Raw genomic sequence first — 18067 nt, forward strand, 5'->3', positions numbered from 1 at the left:
CTTTCAGGATGTAAATCAGCCAGCAGTAAAGTTATGTCAGAGGAAAAGTCACTGCCGGTAGCAACCACATTCCACAAATGATCATTTATTACCCAACACTATTTTTAAAGGGGAAAATGGCAGCCTCCCTTTGTCAAATCTAACAAGGGAATAGCTTTCAGGTGCTTATACCACTATAACTCATCTCAGTGACCTTTTGAGCAGGAATTAGGGCACTTTCATCCTTGCTCAGGTGCTTGTTGAAGTCTATTAGCATTTTTAAAAAAGTGTTATGGAGTATAAAGAAAAACAGGGAATCTTCCATTAATAGTCCTTGTGAACTTTAATGCGTAAGGTAAATTATGAAAAATGACCTGATGAAGGATGATTATAGCGTTGTTACAAGTCTCTACTGTTTTTTTTTCTAGTGGCTAATTAGTTAATTGTATAGTTTTATTTTACAACAATAAGAGGGTCTCTTTTGCACAATGCGTCACATTAAAGCTAAAATCCATGACAACGTCAACCACACGCAGCAATCAGGAGTTCATATTTCCTTGCTTCAAATGTTCAGATCGTTCTTTGTCATTATGCTCCAATTCAACATGCTCCTCCTTCAGGGAAATTACATAGCCAACCACCTAATCCCAGTCGCGGTGAATGCTATTCCACGGTAGCAGACCAAATTAAACATCTGACTGAGATTGCTGAGAGAGACAGGACATACCGGCTTCTAACCCATTCTCTATTTTTGAAGCTTCTAAATAATTCATAGATAAAACAAAACACAACAAATACCTTGAGACGTGTGCTACCCAGTAAGTTAATCCCACAAAATGAAATAGAACTTTATCTTGCTTCTCAAATTGAAGCAATACCATGATATTAAAGTGTGAAAGAGAACACAAACACTGCAACAAATAACAAAATGCCAGGGGGACCAACAACAGTATTATAGAGAAAGACAAAATACCATTTCATTTCAGAGTGTGGGACATTCTGCTCAATATTACTGTTATTGTCTATAAATTGTAACATGCAAGCTAGTTGGAATCATCACTACCTCTGCCAGTGTTGTATATTAAATTATGAAGTAGCTGTGTGGTTAACTCCCCCAATCATATAACACTCATTCATCAGACTTCAGAATTCACAATTTTGCATTATGAGAAATACTATGAAAGGTCAGCAAAACTGATTATAGTACAAAAAAAAAAAAAACATCTTGCAAGTTTTGTCTGAATTGAAACAACTAAAGGCACTATGGAAACATCAAAAATCGTCTAATGTGTTAGTTTGTGTTGCGATGCCGAACCGTCTGCTGCATGATACTCGTTTTGTGTTACCACCTCCACTGTGATCAGAAGCATTAATCTCAAAAAGATGGGATATCTGAGTGCAAATATCATCTTTATATCGCCATTACTTATTAATCTTTATGTTCATTCCGGGGCCACTAAGTCATGTCACCTACAATGTCCTCTGAAAGCAAATGGCCCGACACAGTGTATTGAGTTACATGTTCCCCTATTTACTGGAAAAGCAGGTCTTGGAGATAACAAGAAAGGTGATATTTACAGTAGCCTGCAGCAGTGTGATGCGCCCTGCCAAATCACAGCTCAGGTGGGCCGAGGCGCTCCTCTGTGTTTTAGGGGGGAAGAAGAACGGAGTTGTGCTCGCCGTGCCAAGAGACACATAGAGAAGATGCATCGAAGAGCCAGCACATTCAGACCAACGCGCTGTAAAGAGGTGTTCAAATAATTGTGCACATAGATCAGCAGCTTGTGGTGATGATTAAAGCGGTAATCTGCAAGATTCTCACTTTTTTAGATTTAAAAACACATCTGAGTGGCCATTGCTGTGGTGTTTCTGCCGCATTTCCCAGAATTCACCTATCAGTCAGACATTGTGACCAGTAATGAGATGCCTTTAGATTTTTTTTTTTTTTTTTTTTTTTTTTTTTGTGATGCCTTTGTCTTTAGATTTTTTTGTTGTGATGCCTTTGTCTTTAGATTTTTTCTGTTGTTGAATGCATGTCTTTTCTTTGTCTTTTGTTTGTGGCCAACACCGCACATCCTAACTACCCCGGTCTTCTTCTGCTTATTCTAAACAAACTGCTTACTGCTGCCGGAAACATAAAAGAAGTGATGTGCCATCCTCTGGCACATCACTTCCTGTGTGCCAGAGGATTTTTCCCTGGAAAGATTTTCCTGGCCCTGGATATTTAGAACAGAAAATGGAGTACGATGTCAGAACATTTTGTGAAATGGGTACACCTCTGAAATGCAGATTACATGTTCTGAACATGAATAATAATGGCGTTCCATCTACCATGAAAACATTATGTTCCAATAGTATAAATCATGCATGCTATTTTCACATTGAGCTAAAAATAAAGTTTCAGCAAATGAAACAACTTTGGGTAGGGCTGATTTTAGAGTTAAGGCAAATAAAACAGGTTAAGGTTAATAAAATAGCTTTTTTAAGTTAAGGGTAAAGTTTGCTCATAATTAAATAAGATACACTTCTGCTGAAAATGTAAAGTAGAAAAGTAGAGGAGTAGGAAACTTCCTCATGAGTCGGGAATTCAACCCTGTTCGTCAGGATGGAAGGCAAATGTACACTCCAGTCCACACCCTTGCTGCCTTTGGAAAATGTAATTATTTCACTTCTAATGCACAGAGTGCTTTATTAATGCTCATTTCACAAAATTTCTTATGACTATAGTCAGTCTCAGTAGGTAAATTGATACTGTGTAATAGCATTCAGTGATACAGAGTCGCACAACAGATGTTTACAAGGATTATTATTTTAAATTGGACATAATGTCTCTTTTTAATTCACATGAACTCTGCAGCATCATTTAATTGATTCACAGCGATATGAGACTAGATATCTTTAGAGCCAGAGATAGTCTAACATATGAGCAGTCTATCCTCCTGTTATGGTTAATAAAGTGTTTTGATCATCAGATATAGTACTTGGGAAACAGGTGCAGATGAAACAACTGGAACACATGGTGTAAGCCAGAAGCCCGGCGCACCTGTTCCCTTCCTGCTAAACAGCCTCATAGTGGATCGGATCGTCTCTGGAGCACAAAATAACTTCCATCTCACACACAACAAACATTCCCTCGAATTCTAATAGCACAGAGATGCAGAACAGACATTTGTCCCTTTTAGGGCCAATAGCAATGGTGATAAATGAAAGCAGGACTCTTTCTCTATGCTGCTGGAAGATCTTAATGCATTTTCCTCTGGTCTGTGTAGACATAGCGCTCCACAGGGAGGGAGGGGAGGATAAGTAACTATAGGAGGTGGTAATGGTGTTGGTATCGGTTGGTGTTGTTTGCCCTCGCTGTATTGAAGCGATGGTCCCTAAGGAGCCTGGCACAGGGAGCTGGGTTTGTCAACCTTGTCTGAGGGACTTAATATGAAAACAACACTAATGAGAACCATTTCCATTGCTCTGTTTATTTTCAGAGATGCATTGAGCGGGGCATACACACGGCTCAGTGATCGCACGTTGCATTGCATTCATTATGGGGCCCTGGATGGGCTACTGATACATTACACACAAACACACTTATAATTGCATTTTTTTATTGTTCAATGCTACTTTTAATGCTGCACTGAAGCAAAATGGGGTCCATCTGACCAAACACAGTCATAAGGTTTTGCATCTGGTACACATTCTCTATCAGCGATTTTATGAATTCTGACTGAGAGCTTAAAAAAATACACTTATTTAATAAGGAATCAAGGAAAGCAAGGCCAAACACTATGAACCTTTATATATAGATTCCATAACATCTGAAGAGGTATTCTCTCCATCAATAAATGACAAGCTTGAGCAGACAAGTGTCATTTTCTCAAGCAAAATGAATCCTCCTGCGTCCATCTATTCACTTACAGACATGCCATTTTGAAAATCTCTCTAAAGTGACATCACTCCAGAGATTGAAACCACTATTTCATTGAGCAGAAAATTGCTATTGAATTTGGAGCTGAATAATTGGAAGCCATGTTCCAATATAACCGCCGGAAAAGGTAGAGTTATGGTTTACTGTCACACTCAAACCAATGACATTCTGAAGCTGAGCGGCACAAATGGTATGGGTATTGTTGGACGGGACATTGCTCTCCTTTGTATATGAGCCATATCAAGCAAAGAGTTGGAAGGCAATTTGGAAGGATGCATTTCACTTTGATTTGATAGAAGGCCATGAATGGGATAAAAAAAGAAAAAAAAAAAAAACAGCATTTTAGAGAAAAGACACAAGCGCTCAGTTAAGTAGTTACATTTGCTCTTTCTGTCAAAGCAAGGAGTATGTATTAATTTCCAAAATACAGCCTCCTGCAAATTGAACAAATGATAGAATTCCTCTTCCTAAAGGAATAGCGCTGGTCTCTCCGGCTTTAGGATAAAGAATGGAAATATTTTTTGGACAATCTGCAAGCATAAAAATCAGAAACTGACGGCTTGTTATTGTTAAGATAGATCTTGTCTACGAATGTCAATAGAAAGAGTCACAATATGTTCCTGTTGGTTTGGCAGAAACGTTACAGGCCTCTTTAAATGGTCAACATTTACAAAAATGCCCCCATTTAACAAAGCAATAACGGCTTCAATAGCTCTCCTCTATCTGTTTGGTGTATTTCTTGCGTTGAGGTCGGTCGCACTGCCTTTCTCTCCTTTTTTCCCTGCCCCTCCCTTCAACCAATGATCGTTTTGTGAACCCGTTAGCCTGTCATTGGTTTAGAGACTCCAAATGACCCTGTGTCTCTGCAGAAGACTCATTCATCCCCTCCCTCTCCCTCCCCAGGCCACTGGCAATACTGATGACCACAAGACACACATACACACACACACACTCACACGCGCGCACGTACTCACACACATTTGCAAGCATACACATACGCGCATGTGCACACACACACACCCGTACGCGCACTCTCACACACTGATGGCTGCTGTGGTTTGCTGGTGTAATGTGCTTTGTTGTGTGAAGGTATCAATCAGAGGGGAGCAGATTATTAGAGTGTCTGAAAGAGATCAAACAATGTTGCCGTCTGCACCCACACATGGCTGATTTACAGGCAGGCTGATAAAGTACTGCAGCTCTCTGTCAGGGGCTACATGACGGCTCGCCGCGCTCTTAGGATAAATTATTGCAGAGGCCCGCGGTAATGTCTCTCCACCTAGCAACCGGCCGCCCCAGCCGCTGCCAGGGGAGCCCAGCCTCGTCTGCCATAATGGCACTGTGTCCGGGGTCAGCAGTTACTGTATCGTAACAGGGTTGGGGGCTGAGAGGGGGGGGGGGGCTGTACATACACACAAACACACGCACGCGCATGCACTTAAACACCTATTGTCGTTTGTCTCTACACCTGCCATTGAAAGCAATGCCAAAAGACACTCAGGGATGACTATGGGAGGGCTGAATGGACACAGGGGAGGCTCCGGTGCCGAGCCACAATCCTGCACAGGATAGCAACATTTTGAAAAACTGACACCAAGGTTCCAGAGAAGACGGCACCGAAAGGGGGCTGCCATTATCAAAAAAATAAACCTCTGCAAAAACAGTAGACAAACCCATTTGTAAAACAGCAAGCCTCAGCCACACTTTATGATTGGCCGAGAGGTAATTCTACAGAGACATTATTTCATGATAAGCCATAGCTACCACCGAGTTTTTGCCCCTGTGCTCATATCAATATGCAGGCCTACACAAAAACAATGACCGGCAAGAGCCTAACAGGGACATTTTTGAATACGGGTGTATTTAATGCATAAGAGAGCACCTAAATGACATATCCACTTTTCAAAATAAGGATACATATTATGGCCAGTACTTTAGGGGGGAAAGACAGATATATAGATAGATAGACAGGAATCAAAATGAATAAGTCAGAACCTAGAAGTGGATTTCACTTACAGATGAAGCATAACTATTTCATGTCTTGTCGAATTTCTGCCCTTTTATTTACTCAAGATGGCATTTTTCCGGACACCAAGAGAGGCCAAAGAAAGTGGAATTCACCCCAGAAATTGGCAGGGAAGACACAGGGCTGTAAAAAGGGAGCATAAAAAAACTATACCAAGATGCTAAAAGATAGATGCTGTCAATTGAGTGTAATGAATATTTTACCGAGGCTTTCTCCACTAGAGCTTTTTGACAGTATCTTTCGATGAAAAAAAAAGGGGGGGAGGAAATGGTAAGAAATGAAAAGCACAAACAACAAAAAAGACATTTTTCTGGCTCGGGTCTAAACTGAGGTGGTCCAAAGGTAGGAGGCTTTGGCAAGTCGTCTGCCATTTGAGCAGTGATTGGGTGATCTCCTCCTCTCTGCCCCCTCCCCTGTGTTATCTCGCTCAAAGCAGTGCCATCCTTCCATTGTAATAATGCCGCTTCCCGGCAGCCCTTGGAATGACCTTTCTTTAATTAACTGCATCTTGATGAGCAGATCTACATAGAATGTGAAGGTTAATTAATGAAGTATCACTGCTTAGTCTTAAAACCATCACCTAGCAGATGACAGCCAGCCCACCACTCTCAATTTTACCCCCCGATCTCATTAGCAATAGCAGGCCAATGGACAGCTCAGCTTTGGCCGGTAGAATTCAAGTAAATTGTATCAAAGACAGGCCCTTTGATATCCTTCATATGGCTACATAAGACTATTCTGACTCTCCACTTTGAATAATATATGAGAGATACTCAAACACACACACACATTCTTGCATCACATAATGTGTTCATGTTTTTCTCTGAGGTATGAATCTAGTCAGCAACCCCATAAATAATTCAAATGAAGGTAAAATAATATTTCAATTAAGATCCATGTAATCTGTTTCCTGCAAACAAATACATGATGGATGGTGATGGATAATTCTTGTATTATTGCACAGTTTCATCTTGATAAGCTTTCGGTTTCCGCGTGATTTCATTTCAGGGCGCATTTCAGCGTTGCTTATCATTGCAATTTGGAAAGAAGATCCACATTAGCAAATGTTGGCCAACTTCTAAAAGTGTCTTTGTGTGGCAGTTTAAGCTGGTAAAAGATGGGATGATGATGATCTGGCGTCTACAATTACAGCGCATTTCCCAAAACTGTCCTTGCTCGCGCAGCTTTTTGCCTATCTATAATCTATCACGGTGGGGGATGAGGCGAGATATCACCTCACTACGTGCAGCACTTAGAGCATTAACACTCAGTGGAAATGTGACACTATAAATGACCATGGATTGGGGCATTTTTTTTTTATTGTTGTTGATTGCAAGGTTTTCCCCGGTGTATTTCAGGCCAAGCAAACCACCTGGGCTAATTTGCCTCTCCACCTGGTCTGGACATTGGAAAAAATAAACAGAAAGTATCTAACACGGCGAGCACGGGCTTCTTTTTCAGGCCGCTCCTATGTCAAATGCAGCGCCCCAATCAAATAGGAATGTTTTCAAAACCTATTCAGACTTTGCGCCCGATGAAATATTTTGCAGTTCTGTCATTATGCTGCTATGAATCTGCCACCCCATATGCATCGTATGCAGTTTCCAGCGGGCCTAACAACTTTTATGAGTGACACCGTGTGCTGCTGTGGCGTGTATAGATCTAAATGTAAATCGCCATCAGTGAGCTTCAGTCTTGAGGAATATGACTGAGGTTGTGCATGTAACCTTGCTTTAGCCCTGAAGTCGAAGCATCAGCGTCGGGGCTTAACGCAGCGCTTCAGGTGGGAGTGAGAGGCACAAAATAACTTTGACAAGACATCCAACTCTGACAAGTGCATATTTATCCTTTTTTTTATGCCGTATTTGCAGAATAGAGAATGAAATGGAGAATGAAAATAAACAAAATAAAGTAGGAGAATAAAATAGAAAAAAAAAATAATGGATACACACAGGCCATCTGAACACAGCTAACTCACAAGCAATGCTACCTATTTGTACCTGTTAGCATTACAAGGTTATTGATTCTCACCATTTACCATTGCGGTCTTTTGACAGCAGAGACGACCAAGTGCAGCAAGTAAAAATTGACGTGGCTGACAACATGACAAGCTAACAATAATACAACAGTGGTATTGCGCTGCCTTCTCACTGTGTATCTATAGAATAGAATACAATAGAATACAGCTTTCTCTGCAACGGTGTAATGTCTGGCATTATCATAGCCAGAATGCCTAGACAGAAGAGTGATTTCAGACATGATCGCCAAGCCTCATTTGGATCACAGTGTACATCAAGTCATAAGGAAAGGCTGAAAAACACTCAGTGAACTCCATTTTGTTACTCATAAATTGTTAAGATTTTGCCAAGGTACACTAAATCCCTAATTGGTGTAGCTTTTGCTACCGCTGATACAGTGTCACACCTTCACTGATGACTGTCAGGTAAACTTTCTATATAGAAGTGTTTCCCCGGTTGAAGCATCTATCTGATTTTCCTTTCAGCACCTCGAATGACACCCCACTAAAAGCTGGCACAATACGCTTTCCCGCACACAACGCTGTCACCAAAGACAACTTGGGAGAAGCGAGTGTTTTGAGAGTTTGAAACAAAATAGCTGGTGCAGCATTTCCCCATTTCTGTCTGAAATCCTTGACACCAGAGGATTTACAGTGAAGTGAAGTGAGGTGGGTGCTGTATGGAACGGGCTGTGCAAAGGGGGGGGAGAGCTAGCAGGGGAAGGGGGCGTGGGTGGGATGCGTGTGGGGTGGGGTGGTGGGGGGGGGTCCACACTACACTCATGCTGACAGGGATCCTCCCTGTAGCGCATGCTTTTTTTTCCATTAGTTCCTTACTCACTCTCTTGCCCTCCAGACCCGCAGAGTGAGGAAGATTTAAGTGGCCAGTCAAGTGAAATCCCCAAGGTTTGGCAGGTGTGAGGTCTGGCTTCATTATCTACAGACACCTCTGTCCAATTATGAGCCTTGCTCCCTCTGTGACGATGATGATGCTATGTATGTGTGTGTGTGTGTGTGCATGTGGGTGTGTGCGCGAGCGCGTGTGTGCAGGGCATGAATGAGCCCGCCTAGTTGTTATCTGTCTAACTATCAAGATTTTCTCCATATCATGACATCATTGACAATTTCTCTCTCACACATGCACGGATGCGCACACACACACACACACACACTCAGGCATGCACCCTTGCACGCACACATCCTTTGTTTAGATTCAGCTCTGCAGGTCTGTCTAAACCACAGTCTTTACACTTCCTTTATTTACTCTGCTCTACTTTGGATTCCTGCTGCTGAACACAAGGCAATGCTTCGAGACCCACATGTGCAATAATGTTAATGGTCAGTGCAGAGCTACGATAATTAGGACACGCTATTAAAAACACGCGCAACAACAAATTACATGCGTTTGTCTTGTGATCAAAAGACTGGCTTTGATTCATCTCCACAGCTTCACCATTTTGCTGACCCACTGGTTCCAAAATGTCAGCTGCTACAAACTGGAGCAGTGCCTTGTAAGCTGGTTCAAACAAGCACGGGGTGTCGTTCTCTAGCCTGATTTTGGACACCCCCTACTGACACTAGACTAAAATACAAGGCGACTCCCTTCCAAAGAGGACTGCACTCACTTACTTTGGATTCACTTTTAAATAAGACCGATACAGACGAGGCGCAAGTTTCCTCCTCTTTGTAACATTTGCATTTTATTTTGCACACCTGCACACATCCTTAAGGTGCCGTCGACGTTTGCATATACCACCACATGAGCAAAAACTTCACTAATTATGTACACTATATAGAAACTGACTTAAAAAAGGGTACGATTTCTGTGCTAATTTGCAGAACTTTCTTAGAGTGGAGAGCTTTCCTTCTGATGCTATGGCCTACTATTGTGTGTGTGAAGGCACATGTACCCTCTAGTCTCTAGTTAGCTTGCCCTCATCTGCAGCCCTATCATCTGCATCAGTTGGCAGATACAAAGAGCATAGTGCTGATTTGTGTGCGAGCATGTGTGCCTTTTGTGTGTAGTATGGCTGTGCGTGCATACGTAGATGTGTGCGTGTGTTTGTGCGCGCGCGCGTGCACGCTCTGCGCTTGTGTACACTGTCTTTTTGTATGATAAAGTGGAGTGTCGGAGGCATCTGATGGTTCCCAGACTTTGGCTCTGTTTTATCTGATGCTGAGATGGCAGCTGTTGACCAAAGGAATTCATACATGTGTGTATAATTTGTCTTGTGGATCAAAACAAACATGGGAACTCTGGGACATCTTTTACTCATTCAATTTGACGAAACAAACAAAAGGTCACCACGTATGTTTGGATCCTGTCTTGCTTGATTATGATTTCAGGGTGCCTATAAATAGAATGCACCTAAAAATCTATGCACTTTACGGAGTCTTTTGTTAGGTATGTATAACAAAGCATCCACACACTTGAAGCAAGCCAGGCAGAGGTATACTTTGCAGCATAGCTTTGAACTCACCATCTTATTTGCCTCCTCTTAATGATAATAATCTTAGGACTCGAAACGGCAAATGAGCCTCCCCTGAATCGCACAGAAGAAAAAAAAATACGGCATGAATTAGTAATGAGTAAAATTACTCAAACTCTGCACACCACGACCTGCCGCAGCACAGTGAGCAGTGGGCCCTGAGGTGACAACGCTAGGTAAATATTTTATGTCTAAATATGATTTTGGGGTCCTGTGTTGCTGTCTGACGATGCTACCCGGGTCTTTGCAACACACGGTTGAACCACCGAGCAAAAAGTAGTCTTGGGATTTGTTTGTGGCTCTGGTCTGGACAGACTCAGGTTTGTGTGCAGCAACCAGCTTCTGAGGCTCGTCTGTTGCCGGCAAACTGAGTAAATGGTGTTCCTTGGGTGCCCTCAGGTGGAAGCCTGCTATAATTGCTGCTGACAACCTACAAGTCATTGTGCAATTAAAGCATCTGCCGCTCCTGTGTGGCAGCGGGCTGTGATGCCTTGTGACAGCTCGTAGCCATTAAGCAACTGTAAGCAGCTGGCGTGCCTCGGTGGGGGAAAATAATGTGACAGAGGCACTCCCCCCTATTGTTGCCCTTGTCTCACAGGGGAAAAGAGGGACATTACATCACTCAATGAATACTGGGGTGTCTCAATGAATGGGAAAGGGAAGCATCTACAAATTAGAATTGGCACAGCTGGATGCCCAACTGATATTTTGGTTGTGAGCGCAAATCACTGAATAAGTGGATCATTCATTGCTGTGAAAGGACATGAGAAACCAGAAGTGCACAGGATATCTCTGCAAATGCGTCCATACAACAGACTATGGGAACACTGTTTGTCACAATAGGTTTTAATTAACTGTAATGGCAATTTCTGGTTAAATTGTTTTGAGTCGTTTTTCTCACCAGATTTATGGCGTCTATTTTATTATTTTACCTTGGTGTTATGCAGTAGGTTGTACTCTAAGCTCTTTTATACACTTTCAGTCAATTCTGTAGAGTACTGCAATGTATTTCAGGGCTCAGCGATTAATTGAATTTTATTTTCAATCATGATTTTGCCTGCCTTGTTTTGTCTTGTGTTGTAAATCCAACGCAGCCCTTTCCTTTACAGTGGTGTGCTTTTGCCCCTCTCTAAAAGGCCAAACTCACTCTCAGCAGGGATGTGGCATGTTTATACGTAAATTTCAACAAAATCCACTGTAAAACAGACAAAATAAATAAAAAGTTCAATTAATCTCTAGTCAATATCGACCAGAATAATGATGATTGTGATTTTTGCCATAATCCAACAGCCCTTATGTACTGTGATACAAATTATGTTGTGATTGATGTATTGTGGTTTGTATTGTATTGTGTTATCAACACCCAGCTTAATATCACGGATTTCAGACATTATATTAAATCTATTATATGTACACTGTAAATATATATTAGATTACATACTGTACTTATTTCCAGTATTGGTACTGGTATTATTGGGAGGCACTATAATGATAAACACTTGTGTTGGTGCTGGTGTTTGCTAATAAAGTAATATCAAGCGACCCCACTCTTCAGTCATGAAAGACTCATCCTCACTGAGGAGTGAGGAGCACCCTAAGCTCTAAGTGTCCTTGATTGGAAAAAAAGGAGAGAGGAAAAAAAAAAAAAGATTTGCAATTCTCCGGCTTGATTGTAAAAATGAAGTCTAGATCAAAGTAGTGAACATACTGGCCTGTTCTCCACTGCTTGGGGGATGAAATAAGTCTTTCTTTAATTACCCCATCTCTGAGTCATTTGTCTGTCACATGTAAATGCGGTCTTTTGATGTACATTTAACTGTATGAGTTTGTGGGGGATTTATGTGCATATGATTTGCACGCTCTTCGGTCAAGCAGATTTCATTATTTATTTAATTATCTCCTTTTTCATTTCTTTCTTCTGCTGAACCGTGTCATCAAATTTCAACCACGCCACTGTGAAATGTCCTCATTTTTTCCCCCCCCTTTACCGTGAAGCGTCGGGTAAATCAGTGAAACTTTCTTATTAATGTAAAACGAACAGTTGTTACAGATTTATCTGAAGATGATCCAGATGAATGACTGACCAGCTTATCAAGGACGATTTTGTCATGGAGCTACAGGCAGAAACCTGACAGAGTTGGATTCAAAGACACTGGTAATCAACTAGTCAGATTCATGCGTGTAGGCTGGGGAAAGGCCCTGTATTGTGTGTGTGTGTGTGTGTGTGTGTGAGTGCCTGTTTGTTTTGTGCGTGTGTGTGTGTGTGTGTGTGTGTGTGTGTGTGTGTGTGTGTGTGTGTGTGCCGCACCTCCTGTCTGTCTCCCAAGGATTTGCTGGTTCAGCAGGGAAGGAATCAGTGCTGTGCCTTTGCCATGCAGGAAAGTCAGCGTAAGGAAATTCCTGAGCTTCACAGTGGCAATCAGGCAGTTAAGGACCTGCCACTGAAAATGGAGCTGTGTGTCACTCACTTTCATGGCTTATTCACAGCAGCACCACTGTTCTGGAGTAAAAGAAAGGCACTCTCACTCCCTCATCACAAAACCCCACTGGATACCCCTGACTTGAAAGCCTCTGGACCACCACAATTAACTGAACATGCTAAATATGAAAACCTACCTTGCACACAACTTGCTCCAGGAGCTCTTATTAGCTTTCAAAAGGTCCTTACAGCTACAACTGCAAGCACTTTAGCGAGCAGAGTGTAGTGTAGTTAACCATTAATACAGAGTGAATCATCGACAGGAGGCGTATATCTTTGTTAAAACTGGGTACAATCTCTGTGGTGCCAACAGGAGACTTGCAAATCTTTTCTTTTTTCAATATGTCCTGCATTTCTCATGACATCCCGGACGATAGATGGCAGCACCATCCTCGGTAACGTTATTTATCAACTTTTTGGACGAGAAGAAAAAGGCTAAAAAAGATGCTCAGTTTATGTACAGCTTGCTCGCTTACAGTTTTCATAATTAAGTTAAATTATCTGGTTTTATTTTACAGGTAAAAATCCATGGTCCGCGTTTAAGGTGCCAGCCCTGGACGGTACTACATGCTGGACGGTAATGCTGCCTTCACGTGGTGCTCGTAAACGGGACTTGTTTGGCATTCAAGTGCTTTTCGTAAATAATAATACCAAAAAAAAGTCTTGTGGTAAATACCGTTGAGATATCAAACAGGAATCAAACAGAATAATGATAACTTGTGCTGCACCTGAAGAACGAAGAGGATGTATGTATATCAGGTATGTAGTTCCGTGTTTTCAAAAGTTGTGGAAATAAATCACTTGAACATACCAAACATTTAAACCTATAACAACACATAATACTTAAAAAAAAAAATATCCATCAGTTGTTGACACGTTATTGTGTTATCTGGTCGCAACTGCATTATTTCCGATGGCTTTGAAGGCCACGTAAGACGTCACTGGACGAAACGCCCACCTCTTTCCCTGCCGCAAACCCCTGCCAGCTTGTCGCAAAGCCGCTTTGCATACAATGTTGTGAGAGAAGTAAAGTGCCACTGCAACTGGCGTTTGAATTGTTTTAGGTCTGAGCTTCGGAGATGTGTTATAAAGGCGCTGGCTCGGCCTCGTCTCCAGCCGGTATCACTCGCACTCATCACGGTTGTGTGTTCGGCTGCGGGAGAGCCAGAAAATGAGTTGATGTCTACCAAAACAAGCGTGCAAAATGGCAACATATAACGCCGAAGGTAAGGAGTACACCTGATCATAGCAGTGAAACTATCAGTGACACCTCTGTATTGATTTCTTTAGTGTTATTATTGCAACCACCGTGTCCTCATTAACACGACCCAGCCAGCAGCTTAACCCAGTCTGGTCAAAATCTCCCAGTCCAGTTTATAATGTCTGTTTTTAACGTGATGCGTGTAAACTTTCCTTCAACGCACCAGACAACTTCATTTCCACATAATGGGCTTTTGTTTTCTTTGTGCATTGTTGTGACTTGCAGCAGGACACTCGGTCGTGGTGGAGGTTGGCCCAGATATCCACATCTGTGGTTTCTGCAAGCAGCAGTACAATAACTTTGAAGTTTTCCTGGCTCACAAGCAAAATGGCTGTTCCATACCCACCTCTGATGCATCGGCCACCGCTGCAGCATCCACCCTCACAGGTAGGACAGTACTGCAACGCCGGCCTGGAAAAAAATCCAACTGAAACAAGCAAATCTATCAGTTTACAGAAGCCTGCAGCTGACGCCATCTTCTTCTTTTCCTGCGCAGATTCCAGTGCAGAATTTGTGTTCGAGGAAACCTACCAGACGTGTGTTATGAGAGGTGTCAAAAAGATCCTGACCAAAGCACAGAAAACACCTTCCAAAAAATTAAAACCTGCCCTGACTTCAAAGAGGCACAGCTGCTGTTTCTCAGGTCGGTGCCTCTTGCCGTTTATGACTGTAACACATTCCTGCCTTTCAGTGGCCATGCGGGGAGAACTGTACTTCCTGCCAGTCCAGTTGCAGCCCTGTTAGGTTGCATTTATGTGAAAGAAGGCTTCACACACCTTGTAAAAAAAATAAAATAAATAAATAAAAATAGCATAATTTCTCCTTATTTCCAGGTTGCACGTTTAAGACGCAATATGGCCAAAAAGATATGGAGCGGCATCTCAAAACCCATACTGGTATGTCGTTGACCTCCAGGTGCATTTCTCAGTCCTGGGACACCTTCAGAATCCATTATTGACGCATGTTTTTCCATCTGCCACGTGTCCAGGTGAGAAGCCCTTTGAATGTGAGCTATGCCACAAGCGTTTCAGTCGGCGGGACAAGCTCAATATGCACAGCCGCTCGCACACGGGCGAGAAGCCGCACAAGTGTAAACACTGTCCCTACGCAGCAGCTGACAGCAGCAGCTTAAAGAAGCACCTCCGCATCCACTATGATGAGCGGCCCTTTAAATGCCAGATTTGCCCTTACGCCAGCCGCAACTCCAGCCAGCTCACCGTGCACCTCCGCTCTCACACTGGTAGGAGGTCAAACATCCCAAATGGCTCTGCACTGTCAGCCACTGTCAGCTCATGTTCTGTAGATTCCACTGAAAATAAATAACTTTATATTTTCATCTAGTTATTTTATCTCCTCTGTTTCCTGTAGGGGATGCTCCTTTCCAGTGCCAACAGTGTGACGCAAAGTTTAAGATCAACTCGGACCTGAAGCGGCACATTCGGATTCACTCCGGCGAGAAGCCCTACAAATGTGACTTCTGTGAATACCGCTGTGCCATGAAAGGCAACCTTAAATCTCACGTTCAGATCAAACATGGCACTGAGAACTCCTTCCATTGCCCGCACTGTGAGTTCCAGTGTGCCAATAAAACTGCTCTGCGACAACACTCCCGGGAACACCAGCCCACTCAGCCCATTCAGTGTTCCAAGTGCACTTACTCCTGCTCCAGCAAGGGGGCGCTCAAAGTCCACGAGAGGATCCATTCAGAGGAGCGCCCTTTCAAATGTGACTTCTGCAACTTTGCCTCCAAGCAGCGCAGCAACCTTGTCATCCACAAAAAGAAGTGCCACTCGGATAAGCCTGAGAAAGGCGGCGGGGGGAAAGGTGGCAGGAACGGAGGAAAGGGTGGAGGGGCGGATTCTCCGAAGCCCGTGAGCTCTCGGTATCGGGCCAAACTGGATGCGGCACGAGCCTTCCGCTGTGATTCGTGTGATGCTTCCTTTGTGAGGGAAGACTCTCTGCGGAGCCACAGAAAGCAACATCGAGACACACAGAATGTCCTGAAACTTCAGCTCTCTGCCCAGCCTGGTGCAGTCAACCTGGGCTCTGCCATGCCCACGCAGAGCAACACCCAGCTTGAAGTCCCCTCTGTCCCATCAGACACCCTCGCTCCTTACGGTAATACACAGCTCAAAATCATCGTATCACACCCTCTAGGCCAGGAGAACTCCTTAATTCCAGCTGGCGTGGATAGCCAACAAAGTAAGACCAACATGGTCCTGCTAAGCTCGGACAACCAGGACATGGTGGTCAACTCCATGATCCAACAGGTTAACCTTCTAGCACCTATGCAATCCCTTGGGACGTCCCACACCACAGAGGGCACCCTCGAACCCCAGGCAGTCCTCCTGACGCAGCTCAGCCGAGAGCATACCAACAACAACCCACTCCACCAGGCCCTGCTCCAGAGAGCCATCACTTCTCAGGACTCGGGCAGCGGCACGCAGACCTTCATCACCACCTGCTCCGACCTAGAGGGCCTCAACACCTTGATCCAAGAGGGTGGAACCGAGGTTACAGTGGTGACAGAAGGGAACACTTCCATGGTGGCCACAGCGACGCCTCCTGACATGGTGTGTGGGCCGGAGGACGTGTCCAAACAGGCAGGGCCTGTTCCAGCTGAGGACAGTGCCTTACCCTGCGAGGACAGCGGTTTACTGGTGCCAAACATCACCTTGGGCAGACAGGGTGTAGTCATCCACAGCCTGCCACTGATAATGTCCACCCAACCGCAGCAGAATGCAATCGAACAGCTCTCCCCTCATAGCCTTTACTCAGATTCACACACCCTAGAAGGTATCCCACAGTGACTCGGGACTATGGATGGGACAAATTGCAAGCTCTAACCCTTAGCTATATACAACATATAGCTGCATCATAAGCTATTTCTTTGCCTGTATGAACTCTTACATCTGTGCAGGTCTTAGACACATACAACACAGCTTTTTTTTCAAAAAGATGCTCGTTAGTCACCAAAGTGGCAATGCTTTTGTGTCATGATTTTAGAGACATCATTGTTTTTAATTTTCAGTGTTTAGAATAGGGAATTGTCATACCTCGGTAGTCCAATCCTAAGCACCTTCATTTTTAACACCCATTAATTTTGAAAGTCAATTAATGCGGGTTAGTCAGGGTGTACACACCATTTTTGGCGTAGATTCATACATACTGTATCTGCTTTCCATTTTTTCCATTATTTTGGTGGCATCAAAATAAGAATATGGTTTATTTTCAGCCAACATCCTAGGTAAATAGAGGGAAGTGTTAATCAGCTAATCAAGTCTGAAACAAGTGGACGACGCTTAATAATAAATTCCTGTTTTCTAAGAGTGTGTGCTGTGACTCCTTCAGTTTGTCCACAAGATGGCAGTAGAGCAATGAAGGACAGCAGGCTATACCTCTATTTGACTGTGCAATGTATCAGTCCTCAGAGACTGAGATTATATATATGCTGATAAATGAACATTTTCTACTGCAATAAGTCCTGCTTATTCTGAATGTAGGAAAACATGACAGCCGCTGAAGACATTTAGACTACATATCAAGGACCTTGGGCTCTAAAAGCCTCGTGTGTCCTCCAATAGATTTTTCAATAAAGTGCCTGTTTAGCTTGTTGCTCTTTATCACTGTGGCCATTTTTACACTCAGGACCTCAGCTTTTAGCATTTGCCAGAAAGTGAAGGTTGCACCTGAATAGGAGTCTCCTAGGAACAGCTGACCATTGATTTTTTTCTCCCCTTCAGCACTAATAGCTGTTTTTTTGCCTCAGACCCCTGCTTTTTCTGGCTCAGCTTGACCAGAAACTTAAATGAAATTGTTTTGACGAATGACTTTCTGCCAGTAGTGAAGTTCAACTAAGAGGCAAAGTTTGATTTGTGTTTATAAAGGAGAGAT

At 43.1% G+C, this 18067-nt stretch overlaps 2 protein-coding genes across 10 annotated transcripts in view; one reads left to right on the top strand and one right to left on the bottom strand.

Moving 5' to 3' along the window:
* The window catches only part of tshz2 (teashirt zinc finger homeobox 2), a 98686-nt gene extending 85412 nt beyond the window's left edge, over window positions 1-13274 (bottom strand). For 6 of the 8 annotated variants that reach the window (XR_003928455.1, XR_003928456.1, XR_003928454.1 and 3 more), the window contains exons 1-2: window positions 13050-13274; window positions 12742-12933 (exon numbers count right to left, since the gene is read on the bottom strand). The gene's annotated coding sequence lies outside the window, so the exon portion shown is untranslated. Of the gene's footprint in view, window positions 1-10424; window positions 10488-12741; window positions 12934-13049 lie in introns of all 8 variants that reach the window. The other 2 variants (XM_030055483.1, XM_030055481.1) reach the window with 2 other exon arrangements.
* Window positions 13275-13913: 639 nt separating this feature from the next.
* Window positions 13914-17502, top strand: zfp64 (zinc finger protein 64 homolog (mouse)). Of its 2 annotated transcripts, none has more exons than XM_030055487.1 (6): window positions 13914-14138; window positions 14399-14560; window positions 14670-14816; window positions 15007-15069; window positions 15162-15413; window positions 15542-17502. In XM_030055487.1, exons 1-6 carry the CDS (start codon window positions 14117-14119, stop codon window positions 16981-16983), a joined length of 2088 nt encoding a protein of 695 aa, XP_029911347.1. In that variant the 5' UTR covers window positions 13914-14116; the 3' UTR covers window positions 16984-17502. The 2 variants fall into 2 exon arrangements, with proteins under 2 accessions (XP_029911347.1, XP_029911348.1); XM_030055488.1 differs by having other exon boundaries at window positions 14402-14560.
* Window positions 17503-18067: the final 565 nt, after the last annotated feature.

Source organism: Myripristis murdjan, chromosome 7 (genome assembly GCF_902150065.1).
Source record: "Myripristis murdjan chromosome 7, fMyrMur1.1, whole genome shotgun sequence".
NCBI classification, from domain to species: Eukaryota; Metazoa; Chordata; class Actinopteri; order Holocentriformes; family Holocentridae; genus Myripristis; species Myripristis murdjan.

Excerpts from the sequence above, each read along its gene's own strand:
- zfp64 (XM_030055487.1), top strand. The coding sequence starts at position 14,117 with ATGGCAACATATAACGCCGAAG. Across the intron at positions 14,561-14,669 it reads TGCAGCATCCACCCTCACAG|ATTCCAGTGCAGAATTTGTG; the intron begins GTAGGACAGTAC and ends TTTCCTGCGCAG. Across the intron at positions 15,414-15,541 it reads GCACCTCCGCTCTCACACTG|GGGATGCTCCTTTCCAGTGC; the intron begins GTAGGAGGTCAA and ends TGTTTCCTGTAG.